Raw genomic sequence first — 21,707 nt, forward strand, 5'->3', positions numbered from 1 at the left:
TATATGTTTGGTTTTGGGGTTTCTGAGATAGGGTTTCTCTATGTAACAGTCCAGGCTGGCCTCGAACTCACAGAGATCCACTTACCTCTGCCTCCTGACTGCTGGGATTAAAGGCTTGCGCCACTGTGCCTGGCCCTATAATGTTTTAAATAAAGAAAATCTGCTTATGTTATGAGATATGTGCTCCTGTAAAGAAGGAGCTCAGTGTGGCCCTGACTTGTCACCTACTGTCTTGTTTGCACAGATGAACCTGTGGTGTGATAAGTAGGGAACGTTTGCACCTTTATCTACCTTCTGCTGTGCTTGGGAGAAGTAGGTGTGGAAACACACGCTTAATGCTGTGCCTGATTTTAGCTGCCTTGACCATGTTCCCTTTTCCTTTCTGGGAAGCTGGCCGTTAAAGGCATTGGAGTCTGGGGAACCCCTTGGATGGGAGGATAGGGTTCTGTGTTTTCTTGTCTGAGTTACATCTGTGCTGAAATCACAGAACCTCTTTCAACAGGATTGCTTTTTATGTGGCCAGATGGTTAAACTTCCCCAGAACAGTGCCCTGCTCTTAGGAGACCAGTGAGGTTAAGGCCAATGCTTACTTTTTTCCTGAACACACAATTACTCCTTCATGTCTTTATCACAATGCCACCTAGAGGTATTCAAATTCCTTCTTCTCCCCTAAGATTGTTCCCAATCCAAAATAATCAAGGGCTTGAATTTATGAATTAGTCTGTAGAGGAAGTCAGTGAAAAGAAAAAAAAAATCACATAAGCTGGTCAGACAATAACCAGTGATATATATGTATTTTATATGTGCATGTTCATAAGAGTGTATGTAATGTGTATGTGTATGTGCAGGTATATGTGCAAGTTCACGTGTGTTTGTACAGGTGTGCACATGTGTGGAAGCTGGAAGACAACCTTAGTTGTCATCCTCAGGGACACAAGCCACCTCCTTTGAGATAGGGTCTCTCAGTAGGCTTGACTGCTTGGCCAGTGAGCCCCAGTGCCTCCACAGCACTGGGATTGCAAGCAACACCAGGCCCCGCCTTTTTGTGAGTTCTGACACTCAAACTCATGCTTTATGTGTGCAAAGCAAGGCTTTATCTGCTGGGCATCTGCACAGCCCTGGGGATTTTACTGCCAACCGGTTTGCAGGTTGTCATGAAGACTCTAGATGACAGCATTTTGTCATTAGCTGAGTTATTCACTGCATTATGAATTGACTGGGGTGAATGGAGAATACAAGCCAGGGTGATTGCTGGTGGCCCAACAGTGTGTGGCTGATAAACTCATCGCCTGACTATGGAGTCAAGTCACAAGAAGGCACAGGAGCAGATGCTCAGGTCTTCTGCCAACAGTGTGATGTTTTCACTGAGCACCAGGGGTAAAGGAGAGAAACTCTGTCCCCTTTGACCTGATCCCTCGGGTGTGTTTCACTCTAACGTCAGAAATTCATTAGACCCAGATCTGAAAGCTCTTGTTCTGGGCTGGGCTTTACTTGCTCCAAGACTTGAACTGTAAGTTAGCCTTAGTGTGGTGTCTGCTCAACACAAAACTTTATATATATAGTTTTTATATGTGCATGTTCATATGAGTGTATGTAATATGTATGCATGTGTGCAGGTATATGTGCAATATATATATATATATATATATATATATATATATATATATATATATATATTCCACCACCTATCCTAAAGTCAACTCCACCCAGTCACTAAAAGAGGCTTCTTTTGCTATATACTTTTCCAGAAAAGACAGCTGGCTGTTTGAGGGAGGGACCTTACTACAAAAGGAATAAGCCCACCTACTTGGCACTGAAAGGGTTGCAAGGTAATTATTAGGGGAGAAAAAAAAACCCTAAAGATGCAAGTATTTGCCAACTGTAGTTCCTGCAGCTCTGATTAGCAAATTCTCTTGATCCCCAGTGAATAATTACTAATTAATCAGGAGGATTTTTTTTAAGCTCTTAAAATTAGCACGTTGGGTCCTGAAGTCTGAAAAAGAATTATGGCTTTAGTTCTTCTTTCTAAAGAATTAAAGAGAAAATTGAGGATTAGAATTTTTCTGATACTGTAAGCCAGGGGCACTGCCTTCCAGACGTAGAAGCTGCTCCCCAGGGGTCCTACTCATCCCAGTGAGGGAGTTTTTTGTGCTAATAGCAGGAATCCAACTGCAGATCATTAAGTCAGTCCAGCACATCAATAAAAACACTTAGTGGACTTGTTACCAGTGGTCAGAGTCTGGGCTGAGTGGTTTTGGGTTCTTGGCCTCTCACACCAAGAACTGAAAATAAGAAATATCACAGATTTGCAACAGAATCAAGGTAACTTTATTTGGAGCAAAGGGATAGTACAGATTAAAAAGAGGTGCAGCGTCAAGACTGACAGCAGGCCATGTGAGTAAAGATATCTCAAGAACCCTGATTATCGTTCAGGGCTTCCTCTTCTGGGGTTCATGAGAAGGATGAGGGATATAGTCTGGGCAGTTCTCTATTTTAATTGATATGATTGTAAAATCATTTCTCCACTGTACATGTCTCCACCCCAAGTGCATCTGATTTTAATCCTATGCATGCCTAGTTATGTATAGGCATGAGATGGTAAACGGGGGAATTCTTCCTAAAAGGTGACTAGAAGACAGTTTTACCTTATTGTACCCAAAACTAGTTCAGGCTGAAATCAGCCCATCCATCTTCATACTCAGATAAATTTGGATTAGACTTGAATAGAAACTGTCTAAATTTGATTGTTATTGGGGATGGGGAAATGTATGCCTTTGTTCGAAGAGTGTGACCCAATGTAGGTGGGGGTAAGGGTTCTAAGGTTGATGGGTGCATTGGTTGGAGAGGGGTGCATAGTACCTGCAGGCGAAGGAACTAGACAGGCAAATGCATTATTACAGGAGGAGGGTGTACATGACCTAAAACCAATGGGAGTCCCAGGTGCTAACCAAGCCTCTATACTTACCTGCTTCGAGTCTAGTGATTTCCAATAAACAGCTTTATATGGTGTGCATGCACTGTGCCCTCTAACTCCATCACTGACTTTCGCTTTGATTGACTGATTTCTGACAGTGGTCCTGAGGCAGAACTACAGTCAGTGCAAACAGTTTTCTAGATGTCAGGGTATGATCACACTCTGAGAGTCAGTCTTGTTGAACTCAACACATCCCCTGGGCAATAGTAAAGCTACATTTTCAGAACTACGAAAACTACAGCCTGCTGTGAACTGAGGCTACACACTGGAGAAAAGAAACCTCTGTCCCAATAAACCTCATGTGGTGCGTACCAGTCATCCCAGTATGCAGGGGATGGATCAGAACTTCAGCTAGATGGAGATGGCAAGTTTGAGATCCTATTTCAAAACAAGCAAACAAACAAAAAACGCAAAACCCAACAACTCTAACACCACCCTCCGTCCCATTCACTTTTCTACGGCTTCCTTAGAATACTCACTTCATAGTCCCACCTCACTTGGAAAGGGAACATTAAGCATCTACAAAGGCATTGTATGTATTTAGTTTTTCTAACTCTCCAAGTTAGAAATTCCCATTCTGTCCATTTTATAGATGAGTATCTGAGACTCACAGAGGCCCATCAGTACCTGCCCAGCACACCCTGAATAATACTAGTGTCAGAGTCAGGAAGACCCAGTTCCAGCTAATGTCAGGTGACTGTCCCCCACTGGTGCTTTGTGGGCTATCAGGGATGATGACTGCGTTAGGTTTCTTTCTGTGTAACAAATACCTAACCGTCATGAACTTATAGAGAGCACGGGGTGGGGCTGGGGAGCTGGCTCTTCTTGTAAAAAGCTTGCTGTATAAGAACAAGGACTGAGATAACCATGTGAAAACACTGAGCTCAGCAGCTCACACTTGTGTTTCCAGGGCTAGGGAGGTGGAGGCAGGAGGATCCTGGCATCACTGGCCAGCTAACCCAGCCTACGTGATGAGGCCAGTCAGGGAGATGGACATCTGAGAAATAACACCTGAGGTTGTCCTCTGGCCTCCTACATGCATGCTCACATCTTCACCCCTTCTTTCCACACAGGTGCATCTACATATCTGGAAGGGGGGTGGTGTATTTTGGCTCACAGTTGAGGAAGCTTTAGAGCTAGTTCTGTTTCTTTGATCTGTCAAGAGGCGGCTGCCTTGGCAGGAATGTGTGGAGGAGTTCAATCACTCATGACCTGGAAGAAAAAAAGGAAAAAGAAAGGTCTTGCAATACCCGCCAAAGACATGCCTTGTTACCACCTGACATAAAAATCTCCCATGAGGTCCCACTCTTCAAAGGTTCCACACCTCCAAATATTGCTGAGGCGGGAACTAAAGCTTTAGCTCATGGGTCTTTGGGGGACGCCGGAGCTACAGACTGTAGCAGCAACCCTTCCTTGTAGGCTCTTTTCCATCAAGACGGACGGAGATGGGGCCTGAGCCTCAGAGCAAGATGTTGACTTGAGTCCTCACTGCTCCAGCCTGGCTCCACTGGACTTTGTGAAAGCGACCCCAGTTGGCTTTAATATATAGATTTGGGTTGGAAGGGGGAGCAAAAAAGGACAGTATTCTACGTGTTTAAAAAATGTTTGAGGTGTGAGGGGCTAGAGCTGGGGCTTGGTTGGCGGAACACCTGCCTAGCGTCCACAAAGCCCAGCACCCCACAAACTGGATGTGGCGGTGCTCAACTATAATCCCAGCACTCCTGAGGCAGCGGTCGGAGGATCTGAAATTCAGTCATACTTGGCTACGACGTAGTGATTTTAGGCCAGCCTGAGCTCCATGAGACCCTGTCTCAAAAAGTAAGCACACTGCCCACAAGATGGCTCAGCAGGTAAAAGCCCTTGTGGCAAAACCTCATGACCTGAGTTTGATGCCCAGATCCCACATAACAAAGAGAGCCAACTCCTCTTAAATACACACACACAGAGAGAGAGGGAGAGAGAGAGAGAGAGAGAGAGAGAGAGAGAGAGAGAGAGAGAGAGAACACAAACAACACTAAATAAAAATACACAAATATGTATGTAAGGTTATAAGTATCTGAGGGGCATCAATGCTCACATGTTCCTCTCAACCCTTCCCTTCTGCATGATTTAGCCATTTATCCAAACCCCTTGTGAGGAACTTGGGAAAGTCAGCCCCTGTCCCTGTGTGTGGGTCTGTGTCTGTCTGTCTGTGTGTGTGTCTCTGTGTTTCTGTCTGTCTATTTATCCCTCCTCCCCCTCTCCTAGAGAACAGTGGAAAGTTGGCAAGAAGTAAAACTGTCCCATGAAGTGGGAGGTGGACTAGTTATAAATGCTAATGCCTTCCAGGTGGCCATTTTCCTTGGGAACTAAATTTATTGTAATTAAAATCATGTGATTTTCTAGAACACCAAACTCTGTGAGTCTGACGCCAAGAGATGCTGTTCCTTCCACAGCACACTTGCTCCAAGAGAGGTGTACCTGACTGCCCCTCCAAAATGCCACCATTTGGGATCCAAGTTAATCCTAAATGCATTTTCTCATGTAAAGGTTTCTTTTATTTTCATTTCAATCTAACTTACCAATAAATCTTAATTATGACATGAAATTCCACACAGACAGAAACTCAAAGTCCAAGTATTTCCTATTAAAAATATAAATCCGGTCGTCATTCCATACCACATGTCTTGACTCCTTTGGGGTTTTAGAGACAGGGCCTTGCTGTGTTGTCCTGGATAGTCTCTAACTCGCTGCGTAGAGCAAAGGGGCATGAATTCCTCAGTGGTGCTCATGAATCCACCTCCCAAGTGGAGTTACAGGCACCCATCACCACAGCCAGCTTTGTGCAGTGCTCCAAGCTTACATAGAACCCAGAGCTTCATGCATGCTACACAGTCTACCAACTGAACTGTATCCTCAGCCCACAAATTCTTGGGTGTTTTTTTTTGGTCAAATTGTTATCACATTTCCACCTTAGGCATGTGTCACAACAATCTTAGAATTGCTGTTTTTGTCCCTCTGGAGACCAGCTCAGTTCTCTGCTTCCCTATTCTCTGGAATGGGCATCTGAAGCCTCCTGAACCCACAGCAGGAACATCTCATTGACATCACTTCCGTTGCCCCACCCTTCCTTCTTTTGTCCTTGCCCTGGACTCTTCTGCCAGACACACTGTGGTGAACCTGAAAGGCACCTTGGATTTCTTGAAAGGTCTCAAAGCAAGCATGAGAGCAATCTGAAGTGGAAAAGGTTTCCTGTAGCTGGACTTGAAGATGGAGAAGGCCACGTGAGAGGATGCTGTGCTTACTTTTCCTGAGGAGATGTTAAGAAACATCTATTCACCCAAGATAAGGCATCTACCAAAGGCCAAAGTAAGGATTCCACCCAAGTCTTGTTTAGTGAATCAATCAGTTTATTGGACCTGCTTGGAGAGCACTGGTGAGGAACACAAGTATGAGTGTCTCCCAAATCGCTGCATCACCACAAAGCCCCACCCCACTGTGGACTGCAGCCCTATTAATACCTTGCTTCTCGAACTGTGACACTCTAAGAAAGGACGCAGCCATGTCGTTTTACACCCAACTTGGGTGCCAATGGTAGCTTCCCTGCCTGGGCTGACCAACAGTCGAATCTCAAGCTAACCATGTGGATTATTTTCAGCCACGCTGTCGATCATCTGTGCTTGGTCAACAAGAAAGCTAGACTAGGTTTCCTACAGGTGTGTCTTGCTGCCTTTTCTTCTTGGCTAACTGTGGCCATTGAAACCCTCCTGGTCCCTCAATACCTTTCTTGATTTTAGACTTTTTCTCTTTAACGTTTTCCTCAATGTCTATTTGTGTGTGCAGGTATGTGCACACATGTATATAAGTGCCTGTGTTGTGGAGGCTGGAGGTCAACAGCAGATGCTGTCCTCAGTTACTCACTTCTTTTAAAAATACTTTAGATTTATGATTATTTTTATTTCATGTATGAGTGTTTTACTTCTATCTATACAAAACTACGGCCTTCAACTCAAAGGAGATAAGAAATGATTGATTATGAGCCAAATTTGAGTAACCATGGCCCCAAAACATGGATTTAGGTTACCCTAAATCCATATTCCAATACAGACACAGCTTCATGAAGTTTCATAGTAACAGAAAAATAAAGCCATAAATCAAGGGACTTTAAAAATGCACTGGAAACAGTAAATGGCAGCTACAGCACAGTGGGGAATCCCTGCTGTACCTCCCAGATGTTATCTGATGACTGTAGCCTTTTGGTTGGTGGGAAATTAGGGTTTCCTTAAGTTTGTTAATACATTTCAAAAGTGTTTTTTGTTTGTTTGTGTTTGTTTTATCTATAGTCAAGGTATTAGGCTAGTCCCAGAAATGGGTGGGAGCAAGCAAATGGCTGTTTTGTGGGCTAAAGAAAGACCAAGACAAATTGGAATTGGGCTCTGGACCTGCAAGCTTCTAAACTTACCATAGTCATTGAGGTTTTAATAAGTTAATCAGCCTTTGCAGACAGAGCTTCTTTCCAGGCATCCCCATTCATAACTACATGTGTGGAGTGCCTGATGCCATCAGAGGTCAGAAGAAGGCATCGGATTTCCTGGAACTGGAGTTATGGCACCGTGTGTGCTTAGGAACCAAAACCAGATCCTCTGCAGGATCAACAAGTGTTCGTTTGTTTGTTTGTTCGTTCGTTCGTTCGTTCGTTCGTTCGTTCGTTCGTTCGTTCGTTTGTTTTCAAGACAAGGTTTCTCTGTGTAGCTTTGCGCCTTTCCTAGAACTCACTTGGTAGCCCAGGCTGGCCTTGAACTCACAGAGATCTGCCTGGCTCTGCCTCCAGAGTGCTGGGATTAAAGGTGTGAGCCACCACCACTGGCTCAGTGTTCTTAACTGCTGAGCCATCTCTCCAGCTCAGCCACTTGATTTTTTGAGGTCCAGTCTCTCACTGAACCTGGATGCCATCTCTTCAGCAAAGCTGGCTGACAGATGAGCTCCAGAGACACTGTTGTCAGTTCCCCAGACCTGGGGTTATACACACACGCCACACCACACCAAGCTTTGACTGTGGGTTCTGGGAATCTTAACTCGGGGACATCATCTATTAGTATAGATAATAATACTGAATGTTAAAATTGTATTATGTTAAGTTAGGTCCGTGAGAGTCACCTAATTATTAAAGAACAAGCCATTTGATCATAATATCATGGAGTGGTGATATGATTTTTGTCAACATGACACAATTCAGAATCACTTGGGAAGGAAGTTCCAATGTGGGATTGCGTAGATAAGGCCGACTTGTGGCTCTATCTGTGTGGAATTATCTTGATTACATTAATTGAAGAGGAAAGAAAGGAGGAGGCAACACTCTCTAGGCAGGGTATCTCAAACTATCTAAGAATGGAAAACGTGAGCTGAGCACTTACAAGCATATAATCATTAATTCATTGCTCTGGACTTGACTGTGGATGTCATGTGACCAGTTTCTAAAGACCTTCCACTGTGACTTCCCTAACATAGTGAACTGCATCCTGGAATTGTGAGCCGAGTACACCCTTTCTCCTTTAAGATACTTTTGCCAGCGTACTTTATCACAGCAACAGGAAACAAAACTACGTGAGAGACCTTTCCTAAACTCAGCATGAGTGGAGAGAAAAGTATTCAAGTGCTCTCCAGTGTTGGACTTACTCAGAGGAGACCCGTCAGAAAGCCCATGGCCAAGCTCGGGAGTAACACTGAGTGGGCCTTTGAAAAGAACAGTAACACAGGTAACTGACACCATGAAAGTTTCTAGGAGAGGAGCTGTAAGGTGAGGGTTAGGTGAAGTGCGGTGAGGGTGAGGAGAGGTGAGGGCGAGGAGAGGTGAGGGCGAGGAGAGGAGAGGGTGAGGAGAGGTGAGGGTGAGGAGAGGAGGGGAGAGGAGAGGTGAGGGTGAGGAGAGGTGAGGGTGAGGAGAGGTGAGGGTGAGGAGAGGTGAGGGTGAGGAGAGGTGAGGGTGAGGAGAGGAGGGGAGAGGAGAGGAGGGGAGAGGAGAGGTGAGGGTGAAGAGAGGAGAGGTGAGGTGAAGTAAGGTGTGGTGAGATGAGGTGAGGTAAGGAGAGGTGTGGTGAGGTGAGGTGAGATGAGATGAGGATGAGGTGAGGGTGAGGTGAGATGAGATGAGGTGAGGGTGAGGTGTGGTGAGATGAGGGCTAGGTGAGGTGAGGTGAGGGTGAGGAGAGGTGAGGATGAGATGAGGTGAGGGTGAGGTGTGGTGAGATGAGGGTTAGGTGAGGTGAGGGTGAGGAGAGGTGAGGGGAAGAGAGGGTGAGGTGAGGGGAGGAGAGGATGAGGTGAGGTAAGGGTGAGGAGAGGTGAGGGGAGGGGAGGAGAGAGTTAGGTGAAGTGTGGTGAGGGTGAGGTTGGACGAGGTAAGGGTGAGGTGAGGAGACGTGAGGGGAGGACCCCATTTCCAGGTCACCTGTATCTTTCAGCATCGTGCTCTTCTGGGTCTAGCCAGTAAGGAGGCCTTCGTGAACCTCCAACGCGTGCTTCTTTTGCAGTACACCTTGATCTGCTCAGAGGTGGGACTTGATCTTGGGATTGGACTGCAGAGAAGGCAACAGTGGAGATTTGGAAATGCTACTGAAATATCACTGTCCTCAGTGGGGCGCCCAGTGTCAAATGTGCTCGGGCCACTGTGACAGCATTTTACACAACACAAATATGCACAAACATGTGGTTTACGAAGAGATACGGCAATAGATATCACAGTGCTGTTTATGGTTAAGAACTTAGATCTATGGTGCGTGTTGAAAAACCTCTTGAAGAAAAAGAAATACAAGCTGAATGTCACACCAAGTAAAAATGAACCCCAAACAGAAACCTGATGTGGTATGATCCTGACACTATGGCATAGAGAACATACAGTAGGGAAGCTAGAGAGGCAGGGTGGGTGGGTGGATGGGAAATAGTTAAGATAAACAGATAATAGACATAGGTATCTTGATTGTTAGATGATAGGTTCATAATAGATGGATGATAGATTGATAATAGATTAGATAGGTAATAATAAGATAGATAACAGCTTAATTGGTATAGACTGATTAGTAGATTGGTAAAGAGTTGATAGAAAAATAGATAAATGATAGGTAGGTACATGTGGAGATAATAGATTAGCTTGATAGATAATAGGAAGCTCAATTGATAGTAGGTTGGGAGATGGATGATAGAATGAAAGGGATACGGGGAAATTCTTTAAGAAGGGAACACTTGCTTATGAACATAGAAACAAGCTTTGCGGGGGAGAACGATAACATAATAAAGAGGAACGGTCTCCAGTGCGGCTCTGAGTTCTGAATACACATTGTGTGGCTATTGTAGAAACTGGACTGCAGGCTGGGAGCTGGGAGGAAGCAGCCTGTCATAGTCTGCCTTTGTTTCAGGGAAGAGACCTGGGAACACTCTGCAGGGCCCTTGGTAGGAGGCTTCCTTTGTCCTCTGAACCTGGGGGCATTATCACCCACATTGACTTCAGAACACCCCCACTTCCCTCCCCTCCCCCCCACACCACCCCCACAGTCGCCATGAGGAAGGGAAGCCTGGTCCAGTCCCTCCTTACTGTGCTGAGCTGAGCTGCCTCCTCTAAGGAAGGTCAGGCTGCCACACCCTCAGCTAATTTGGTTCTCATCACAAGGCCCCTGAACACGCAGCCTGGGCTGGAGGACACAGGCCTCAAGGGCAGGAGGTCCACAGTCACTTTCAGCCTTGGTGGCTCCCTGGAAGACAGGACTGTACTGTCTCTCTTCCCACACTCTTACCTTTACTCAAACTAAAATTGCCCTAATTTGCTTCTTGAGTGTCTCCCCAAGGCCTCAGTTGGTAATTTGGGGGAACAGTGGGCCTTTAAAAGGGTGTGTGTATATATACAGGGTTCTCATTTCACAGGGACATGGGACTGTGCTCTTGAACGAAATGGCCCCTGGGCCTCTATCTTGTTCTCTCTTTGCTTTCTGGCCATGAGATGAGCAGCTTTGCCTTACCAGGTTCCCTGTGTGATGCATGCTCATCACAGGCCGCAAAGCCAAAGGGCCACCTCCAACTGAAACCTCCAAAGCTGTGAACTAATGCAACCTTTTCACTTTAGGAGCCGAATGGCTCAGAATCTGGAGAACTAATTCAGCAGGTAAAACGCTTGCTGTACCAGCATGAGAACTTGAGTTGCGTTCCAAAAACCTTCATAAAAAGCTAAGCTCGGTGACAGGTACTTGTACCGCCAGTGCTGAGGATGCAGAGATAAGTGGATCCCTGGGGCTGACTGGCCAGCCTAGCTGAATCTGCAGGACCCTGGGCAGTGAGAGACCCTGTCTCAAAAACAACCCGGGTGCACAGTACTTGAGGAACAGCACCAAAAGTTGACCTCTGGCCTCAGTGCAGGCATACACATGTGCACAAATACACATGCACACATACTCCCACACTTATCAACAACAATAATAATAAATAAAATCATTAGAAGAAGTTGGAAAAATCTGAAGCTTGTGCAAGCTACGGAAGGCTGACATGAAAATGTCTGCGTAACTTTAAAAAGAAAAACTAATGAAGGCTTAGAGGAGGCAGCATACCTCTGAGTAACCAGGCAAAGAAACAACAGGTGACTGTGAATGGCTAGTTACGGCTCAAAGACCCAATCCTTCCAGAAAACATGTCTGAAAGGTGCAGCAAGAGCAACTGGCTGAGGGTGTGCTGGAGTGAGTTCACTGGCCGGCCAGCCTAGCCGACGTGGAGAGCGCCAGGCCTGTGAGAGATCCTGAGAGATCATGTCTCAAAACAACAACATGAAGCAAACAGACAAAATATAAAAACAAAGCAGACCGCTCTCGAGGAACGGCAGCTGAGGTTGACGGCTTTGCTGCACATACACTTTACACACATGTGCCTATCCCTGTCATGCTCACCCCCAGAGAGGCAGGGAAGCGGTGGGGATCAGGTAACACAGCAGGCAGCCTTGCGTGGACACGGACTCCATCTCACGGGGCCCTCCCCAGCTCTGGGTTCTTCTGGGATTACTCCACGGCTAATGGATCCCCCTCAAAGACCAAGCTGGCTAAGGCAAGTGAGAGAGCATACCTCACTGTGGAATTTATGGGACAATGTCGTGCAGTATGGCTAGCATTTCAGAAAGTAAGAAATCAAATCCAATTTCCTTTAACTTCTTTTATTAAGAAAAAAAAAATCACACGGAGTCCCATTGATTCTGTGGTTTATTAAAAAAAAAAAAAAAGTCCTTGATTTACTTCCAAATAAAACATCTTAATGATAATGTTTGCTAACCAGGAAATAGAAAGTTGCTGGGAAGGCAAACACATTGATTTGCTTCTTTCTGCACAACTAGTTAGTGCTTTGCACAGTAACTTTATCTGATTATAAGCACCTGTTCATAATAAAAAAAAGATAAAAAATTGAAGATATAGAAATGGGTAAGGAACATAATCTTTTTTATGTGTATGAATGTTTTGCCTGCATGCATGTATGTGTACCACATGCATGCCTGTTGGATTTTCTAGAACTGGGGTTACAGATGGTTGTGAGCACCATATGGGTGCTAAGAATTGAACCCGTGTCTCCTGCAAGCTCTGCCATGAGCCATCTCCCAGCCCAGAGATCAATATGTACCTAGACCTAGATATATTTCCTTCACAAGTGAGGGAGGGGGTGATGTTGGGGACCAGATTTCTCCATTGTGATTGTACTTGTGTTGTGTTAGGGATGAAGGGATTGATCCTATTGGAAGATCAGAAAGATACCCACCCTGAGATTTCCCCTTCCTACCAGCTCCAGGCTGTGTGGAAGCCAGTGGAGGGAGATGGGGTTTGGACACAGTAGCTCTCTGTATCAGAAAACATCTGATAAAGATTGATACAGATTAGTTCTCCTTCCTTTAGTGATGCCACCACAGCATCATGGATCATCTGGGCTTTCCTGAGAAAACCTGCCTTAAGTGTGGCTTGTTCCTAATCTGTTCACTACCACACACCTCTGGAGGGTCTGTAGCAACTCTACAGTGATCCAGTGTGTTTCTCAGTCCCTGGGCACTTTTTGTCCTACTTGGCCATTTTCCTAAAACCATAATCCAGACCTTCTAAAAGAAAGGAAAATACCCTTGGCCTTTCTTTCTTCTCTCTCTCTCTCTCTCTCTCTCTCTCTCTCTCTCTCTCTCTCTCTCTCTCTCTCTCTCTCTCTCTCTCTCCCATGACAGGGTTTCTCTGTACAGTCTGTACAGTCTTGGCTATCCTGGAACTGGGCTCTGTAGACCAGGCTGGCCTGTAACTCAGAGATCCCTTCTGCTCCCAAGTGCTACAGGAATTCTTAGAAGGAAATCTTTCTTCTTTTATCGCTCTCATGCATGGCTATTAGGGTGAGAGCTATTTCATCAGGTAGGGTGAGGTTGGGGATCAACACCGGCAAAGGCCTGCGGCTTGTGAAGGGCTTAGACTCCAAGTCCAGGAACAGCCAAGGAAAGCTCTGCTGGCTGTTGCGGCTGCTGAACTCAGCACCTGAGGGACAATCCCTTTTCATTGCAGAAGGCTACAAGGATCTTCCAGTTGCCTTCCGGGAAGTAGACATCTGCTCAGGCACCCTCATCACACAGGGAAGAGTCTGAAGGTAGCGGACTCTAGCAGAGGGAGGATGCCACCTGGAAGGGTTGATTGGATAATTTAAAAAAAATCCACAGTAAGTTTACATTCCCTAGGAAGTTTACATTTTCTTTGCAATGATCAGGGAGCCACATTGATACTGTGAACAGGGACAGAAGGGGCCACTTCCCGACTCCCCACATGGAAGGGTGAGCCCTTCCCCTAGTTACGGGGAGCATCCGTTTTCCAGAGCAGAAGGAATGACTTGTGGAGCCTCCCCTGTGGCTTTGTGAATTCCATTCCTCAGGTGTAAGTTCTCAGGTCTCCCCTAGCGGCTAGAGCCAAACAGGTGCCCTCTGGCTCACTCCGCAGGGCCCTGTGTCTCAGCCAAGGATCCTGACATTCTAAGCAAGGGTGTTTGCTTCCCTGGCAGCCGCAGAACAAATGCACAGCCTTTTGGGGGGCGGAGAGGGGGTGATGATGGGAGGGAGTGTCGAAATTTGCAAACTTGGGATCCTGGGCACAGGGCCAGTGAGAGCTGGGTGGGTTGCCTTGGTGTTCCAGGGAAGGAAGCTGGCCCACCAGCTGCATTCTGGGCATGGTGTCTGAGGGAGAATGGTGGGGAGCGAGGCTGCTGTCAGCTCTAGAGGGAGACGCAAGCTGCTTCCTCTGTACTCCTTTGGTGCTACTTTTCTTACAACTTGGGCAGGATCCACTCTCCTGAGTGTGTGCAAGAAAGCCTATTCCCTATATTCCTTGGGACCTGATTGGATAGTACTTTGAAGGGAGTACTAAAACGCTAGCAGCCTTCAGCACCCAAATGTGACTGTAGTATCCCTGAATAACTCAATTTCCTAAAATTGGCACTGGCTATGGCTTATCTCTTGCTGGGAAGGGATTCTAATTCACACCCCTCACACTTTTAAAAATAGCTTTTACGGTTGCCAAGGGGAGGGCCTGGTATTTACTATCAGAGAATATATGAATTAAAATACTAGCTTTCCCCCATCTCCTGAGACTCCCTAGCAATACTTAGCTGAGCACTCTGATACCTGGGAGAACACCCTTCCCACAGAATGTCCTTCCTTCTTCACAGGGCCTGACCCTAAGGCAGCGCGCACCAGGATTTAGTTGCTTAGTATTCATACCGTGTCAAGATCGGAGTGAAAGCTTATATTGCAAAGCGGGTGTGCGGCGGCGGCCAGACCAAACACAGCAAGCAGTTCAAATCACAGTTAGGTTATAAGAAAGCGCAGGGCAGAGTCTGCAGGCCTCTCTTGTCAGTGGAGCAGTACATGAAAGGAATCCCTCCATAAAGGCTGCTAGGGAAGCTGTGGTGGGTCCAGGCTTGTTCTTCCAGGGCTACTGTCACCTCTGAAAGTTGGTTAGGGTTTTAAATATGTTTTTCTCCTCCTCCCCCTCCCTTGCCTGCCTCCCCACCCCCTTTATCTTTTAAATAGAGAGCATCTCTGCCAGGGTGGAGAAAGAGACAATCCGTCTACGGTGTGTTTCCACATTTCACAAAGGGTCAGTGATAGTGGAGGTGTGAGCCGGCCCCGTGATTACTTCTGGAAACAACAGACTCAACCAGGGAAATGGTGTTTGGACAATAATTCACATATGTTAATGCTTAGCTCCATCAATGCCAGCTTTATTTTCTCCTTGATATACACAAAGCTGGCAGACAATTTTAACTGATGAGGTAATGTCATCTTTAATAAAGGGCCTTGAGCTGTCCACTCTAAGCAGTGATGTCATCCTGGTGATTGTCTCCTGGGGTTTTCCATAGACATAAGTCATGGGTCCTGGCAGTTCTGTTAACGACTGCGTGGTCATCATGAAGATTTTCCCCCACTTGATTTCTTTTAAATTGCCAAATACAGTTTCTGTGACTGCCATATTTTAGCCAGGCCTGAAATGAATATGTCCCAGGATTTTTAAAGCAAGTTAAGGTTTGAAATAAATGGGTTGCAATGGTTTCATGTGAATTCTAGGAGAAAAAAATAAGACAAATCAGGATTGTCAGTCTCCCAGGTGGCTTGGTAAATAACAAGAACGAAAGGGCTGGAGTTTATTCAGTATAGGACTTACTGCACAGGCACGACGTCCTGAGCTTTAATTCCCAGCAACTCCATACAAAGCCAGGCGTGGCAGTATGCATCTCTAAGCACTTGCACTGGGAGGTGAAGATGAGGGTCCCTGGCTCATTCACTGCCCAGCCAGTCCAGCCTGATTGGCGAACCTTGTTTCAAAAAATGAGGTGGAGAGCTCTTAAAGAAAGATAGCCAGTGTTGACCTCTGACCTCCACACACACATACACATACTCCCCTGCACGAACACGCGCGCACACACACACACACGTTTTTTAAAAAGCAAAACATTAAGAACTATAACCTCAGACGAATGAAAACCTCCCCTTTCTTCTCCAGGACACCTTGTGTCTCCTGTTGATGGTTTTCTGTCTTTTAAAGATCCCTGTACACTGAGCGCACATTAACCAGGTGTGACCCTTTATCACTGGTCCCATCAGTATGATTATCAAGCCTGGGTTTTCCTTGATTTCACTGTTGTGTTGTTTCTTTTCCCAGCAATATCCCTTTAAGGATTCTGACTGGCGAGTATAAACAAAGTTACTTTCCAATTTTACATCCCCCCCCCTTTCTTGCAGACTTTAAATCACGCTTTGTGACATAAGTGTGGGCTGGGGGGGCGGGGGGAGGTATTCTGTCTCAGCCACTGAATGTGGTTACAGAGAGAGTCCTTTCTCAGAAGACTGGAGTAGGGCAGAATGGCGTTAAATAGTGAAGAATCTGTTTATTATTCCGTGGCCATATGTTTAGAAGGTCGCTCACAGAAATCAAAGTATTGTTCATGGGGCACTCTAGCCAAGGAGACATTCTGAATTCATAAGAGAACCTCGCAGTTTGAAAAGAATGCCCCGCATTATGCACAGGACACCCCTACCACAGACAAAGCAACACTACTTAATAATAGAGAATTGTGCTTCAGAGAGTTTGCTTTTTCTTGTTAATTGGTTACTTTAACTGACATTGTCTGCAAGTATAATGGACACCATTCTTCTTAATGGTTCTGTGCTGTTGATAATGTGCACAGGCAATGCGGTCCATTTTAATTATTGCATTTCACTCTGTTTCCTCCCTCTATGCTAAGCAGTGGTAAATGCAGATGGTGCATTTTTTCCCCTTGACAGACCATACCAGATGTTAGGTTTCTCCAGTTTTGGAGTCGAAAGGACCTTTCTCTCCACCTCACCATACCTCCCATTCTTGTTTGCAAGGTATGACTACGTGGAGGTGATTGATGGAGAGAATGATAGCGGTCGCCTGTGGGGCAAGTTCTGTGGGAAGATCGCACCTTCTCCTGTGGTGTCTACAGGGCCCTTCCTCTTCATCAAATTTGTCTCTGACTATGAGACACATGGGGCAGGGTTTTCCATCCGTTATGAAATCTTCAAGCGAGGTAAGTAACTTACATAAGAACAAGAATGACTAAATGGGTCTTTAGTGTTGTTTGATTTCCCAAAAAAATCATTTGAAAAGAAAGTTGACAGTCATGACTTCATCCTTTCATAAAGAATTGAATTTTTTTCCCTTAAAGAAATGTTGGAGAGATGGCTCAGTGGTTAAGAGCACTGGCTGCTCCTCCAGAGGTCCTGAGTTCAATCCCCAGCAACCACTTGGTAGCTCACAACCATCTGTAATGAGACCTAGTGCCCTCTTCTGGCCTGTAGACATACATGCAGGCAGAACATTGTATACATAATAAATCTTTTTTTAAAAAGAAAGAAATATTGGAAAATATTTTCAGTAAAGAAAATATACCCATGATATGGCAGAAATATGTTTAAAATGGGTCAAAAGTACTCAGAAATTAAAAAAAAATGGTGTCACCCCAATGTGTGTTGACTATTTAAATTCAATGCATCACATTGAATTCTCTGAAAAGTATTGATTCTTATCTTTTTCAGAAATAAGCTAAAATACTGCTGGAGTTTAATACATTCTCTCTCCTTCTCCATCTCCCTCCGGCCCCCTCCAAGATCTATAAGCCAAGTTAGTCTCTAACTTGCTATGTAGCTGAGAATGACCTTCAACTTTTGATAGTCCTGCCCCCTCCTTCTAGGTAGGAGGATCACAAGTGTGTGGCCCCATACATCAGGCTGGCCTCGAACTCATAGAGATCTGTGTGGTTCTGCCTCCTTTGGAGTGCTGGGATTAAAGGCCCGGCAGTTTGACTTCTTTTGTGTCAAGGGGAGTTAGTTAGTCCCTGTTACCTTAAATCTATGGTTAGCATATTCCTTTCATTCATCTGACAGCTCATAGGCTTCTAGTTTTGAGGAACTATGGCCAGAACTTGAAAAAAAAAAAAAAGAGAAAGTTTACCATCTTACAAGCACTTTCAAAGATATCTGCCCCCTCCAAAAATGACTAGATGACTTCCCAATATTCAGTACTGCCTAGAGCAATGATTCTCAACTTTCCTCATACTGCAACCCTTTAATACAGTGCCTCATGGTGTGGTGACCCCAACCATAACATTATTTTCATTGCTACTTCATAACTGTAATTTTGTTACTGTTATGAATCATAATGTAGATATCTATGTTTTCCAATGGTCTTAGGCCACCTCTGTAATAGGATTGTTTGACCCCAAGAAGGGTGAAGACCAACAGGTTGAGAACCACTGACCTAAAGACTTTCACATAAGACCAAACTGGAAATATTGCAGATCCAGTCTGGAACAGGTTAGCACATAAACACTGGGAGGTATCTGGAAACGACTGCAGATTCCTCTTGCATTAACTTTTGTTTCTGTTATTTACATTTTTAAGTCGGCCGGAATTTCTTGACAATCCACCAACAGTGGCTTAAGTTTGAAACACATTGTTCTGAAATACAGGAGAAAGTGCTTGTTTGAATAGAAAAAAAAAATCTAGTCACAACAGTGTCAAAAACCTAAGGAATTCCAGGTCAGCGATGGCTGAGCCATGGGAAGAAGAGCCACTGGGAGTTTGGGAAGCATCACTATGACTTCTTTACATTTCATAGATGTCTGCCTCATGTAGAAAGAACTTTCTGCATAATTTTATGTGAGCAGAGGGCTGGGCAAACAGTGAAGTGCTTCTTGAAGGCATGAAGACCTGAGCTGGACCCTTGGCAGACATGTAAAAAGCAAAGTGTGGCGGTCCGTGTCTGTAATCCTAGCACTGGGGAGCTGGAGAAGTAGGATCCCAGCTGTCCTAGCCTACTTAATGAGCTAGTGAGAGACCTTGTCTCAAAATAGAAGAATAACACCTAAGATTGTGCTTATACATACATATGCCCTCCACACACACATACACAGAAAGAGAGATGGATAGAGACAGAAATTAATATATGCACATACTTAGAGTATAACTGATAGTTTACGAACCACATCAGGGTGGACCCATGATTACAGGAATCCAAGTGTTTTTGCTTTGGAAGTTGTATGACTTGTTAGTCCTTGTTATTCCAAGGGTATTACATGTCTGCGTGTGCCCACACATACATTCACATGGGCTTGCTTTTTTGCCTAGGGTATCATCAAAGGCAATAGTTGTCAGAAAAGGAGTAAGAATAGACTTTCATTTTCAATACTTCTAGAAGACCCAAAGCTAGTGGAGAGAGATGTGAGGGGGAGGAGGGAGAGGCAGAGGGATTAGGAGAGGTTGCTGACATGTGCAAAGTTCTTCATCCTTCTCCATCAGAGCCCACAGCCCACAGCACTGTTAGTCTACCCCCTGTATCCTCCCTGGAACTGTTTTCTTCGGTTTCCTATAACAGACAGACAATCACAAACTCCTTCCAGGTGCACGGCCATGAACCACCAAATAGACCAAAATTGTGCTCTTGCCAATGTAGCTTAATCCTATTCAACACCTCCCCGTGAGCCGTCAAGCCTGTCATTGGAACCCATCCCTGGCCTCTTGCCTGGTGGGTTAAATTCAGTCCTGATGGATGCTGGACAGGGCCTAGGCATCCCTTGTCCTTGTCTACCTTCAACAGTCACCTACGCCAATGGGCATCCTGCTTCAGGACTATGCTGTGGTCAAAGTGTGAATTTTACTTCTGCCACCGCCTAGTGGTATGGTTGGTTGGCACATCAGTTGCCCGGGCAGTGGAAGCCAGTGTGGGCATGTGGAACCAGGTGGAATAGAAACATGTCATTCTAGCGCCTGTCCACTGACTTTTCCTCAGTGAGCACTGTCATAGCAAGTACAGATGAGCTGATTCCTTCAAGCCTCAGTGGTCTTCCAGGATGCACTTGGCCTTTTAGGAAACCTGATTCCAATCTCTCTTCTCACGACACATTCCTAGTTAACCTAACTTTTTTTTCTATGCACATGCCCAGGTTGTCCTCTATGCATACACTGTATACAGTACACAGAATGTCTGTGTGTCCAAGCATACTGTATACTCATACATTACATTTACCAATGTTTCCCTTAATAGCTTCAAGTTTCCTCATGTAAAATTTGCTTCATTTCCCAACACTGTTGCTTCTGTTTGAGAAATGCAGAAACCCACTTTTCCATTACTGCACATATATTTTGTATCAAAATATTCACAAAATACCTGCATAAATATACATTATTCCTCAGAAGTCATATAATGATACAGAACTCATGGATTACTGATCTTTTGAAAACTCAGCACTTCTTTCAGGGCTCAGCAACTTCAGAAGTTTCTGGAAAACACATGGATTATACTGATCATAGTTTAATGCAACCAGGAAATTAATTTTTTAGATGCTGGCTTTGAAGTTTTCAGGCAGTGGGTTACAATTATGAGAATTTGCCATTCAAATCCCAAGAGCTGAGGACAGGACTGTCCTGCCTGGTAGCCTTGGCACCACTTTGCCTCTCCCCTGGTCACCCTAGACCACCCTGACTCTCTCCCCAGAATCCCTATTTTCCCTTACATCTGTTCTCCCTGATGTTGGAACGTTGGGCCACTAGCCCAACATTCACCTAAAGAAACTTCTCTGGGACACCCATACCTCTAGCTGGTCACACTTCCTTTATTCTATCTGTTGGCCTGGGCCACTGGCCCTACTGATGAAGGAGGTTGGGCCAGTTTCTATGGACCTCAGTGTCAGGGGCTGAGTGCTGGTACTTGGTACAGACTATGTAATAAAGGTCTATATATTTAACAAGGCTCAGAGAGGGATGTTACTCAGTTGGTTGAGTGCCTGCCTACCATACAGGAACTCCTGGGCTCCACCCCCAACACCAAATGGACTAGGCATGGTAATACTCTCCTATAATTCTATTGTGTGGTCAATGCAGGCAGGGGTAGCAGAATTTCACCAACATCCTCAGCTACGAGGAGTTTAAGGCTAAACTCCTGGGAAATAGGGGACCCTATCTAACTGTAACCCCAAGAAAACACCTTAGCTATTACAGTTGTCCATCCCCTTTATCATCAACATCCAGATGTGACTTTTTGCAGCCATACTAGGTACTTGTCATCTTCCAAGTCATAGCCAGAGATTGGCACACCTCAGGATTTGTGTTCACCAGCACTGCCCCCTTGCCACTCCCTCCCTCCCAGGCTGGCCTCACTCCTGCTCAGCCTTGGGAGCTCCTTTGAAGGTCCTGAGTCCTCTCCTGCCATTGCCCTGCCCTTTGGAGGAGACACTTTTTCAATGGGGCAAACGTATATAACAGTAAAAAACATTAAAAACAATAACAAAACCAACCCTTTGGAGCCTGGGGATGTGGCTCAGTTGGTAGAGTATATGCACAAAGCCCTCTTGAAAGATGAAGACAAGAAGACAAGAAGGTCAATGTCATCCTCAGCTACAAAGCAATTTCCAGGCCAGTCTAGGTTCCCCAAGGCCCTGCCTCCAAAAACCAAACCAAAACAAAAAATTTTCTTTTTGGTATATAAGTAGAGAAAACAAGAAATTATTATTCTTTTATATTCAAATTCAAAGCTTGGGGTCCATGAGAACAAGGAAGGCTCAGAGACCATCTGAGGCTCCATGGGGTGTCAGTGGCCAAGGCAGAAATGGAGCCCACATCTTGTGGCACTCAGCCCAGTTCTCTCCCATCACCCCTTAGGATTTCTCTGCCATATATCAAGCCATACTCAGCCTGGGATCA

General features: G+C 45.3%; 1 protein-coding gene across 4 annotated transcripts in view; it reads left to right on the forward strand.

Annotated features, from left to right (window-relative positions):
• Nrp1 (neuropilin 1) overlaps positions 1-21,707 on the forward strand; it is a 154,843-nt gene that overhangs the window by 46,596 nt on the left and 86,540 nt on the right. For all 4 annotated transcript variants that reach the window (XM_042277894.2, XM_076572365.1, XM_076572366.1 and 1 more), the window contains one exon: positions 16,857-17,038. In XM_042277894.2, the coding sequence (XP_042133828.1) occupies positions 16,857-17,038 (182 nt within the window). The remainder of the gene's footprint in view (positions 1-16,856; positions 17,039-21,707) is intronic.

Source organism: Peromyscus maniculatus, chromosome 5, assembly GCF_049852395.1.
Source record: "Peromyscus maniculatus bairdii isolate BWxNUB_F1_BW_parent chromosome 5, HU_Pman_BW_mat_3.1, whole genome shotgun sequence".
Lineage (NCBI taxonomy): Eukaryota > Metazoa > Chordata > Mammalia > Rodentia > Cricetidae > Peromyscus > Peromyscus maniculatus.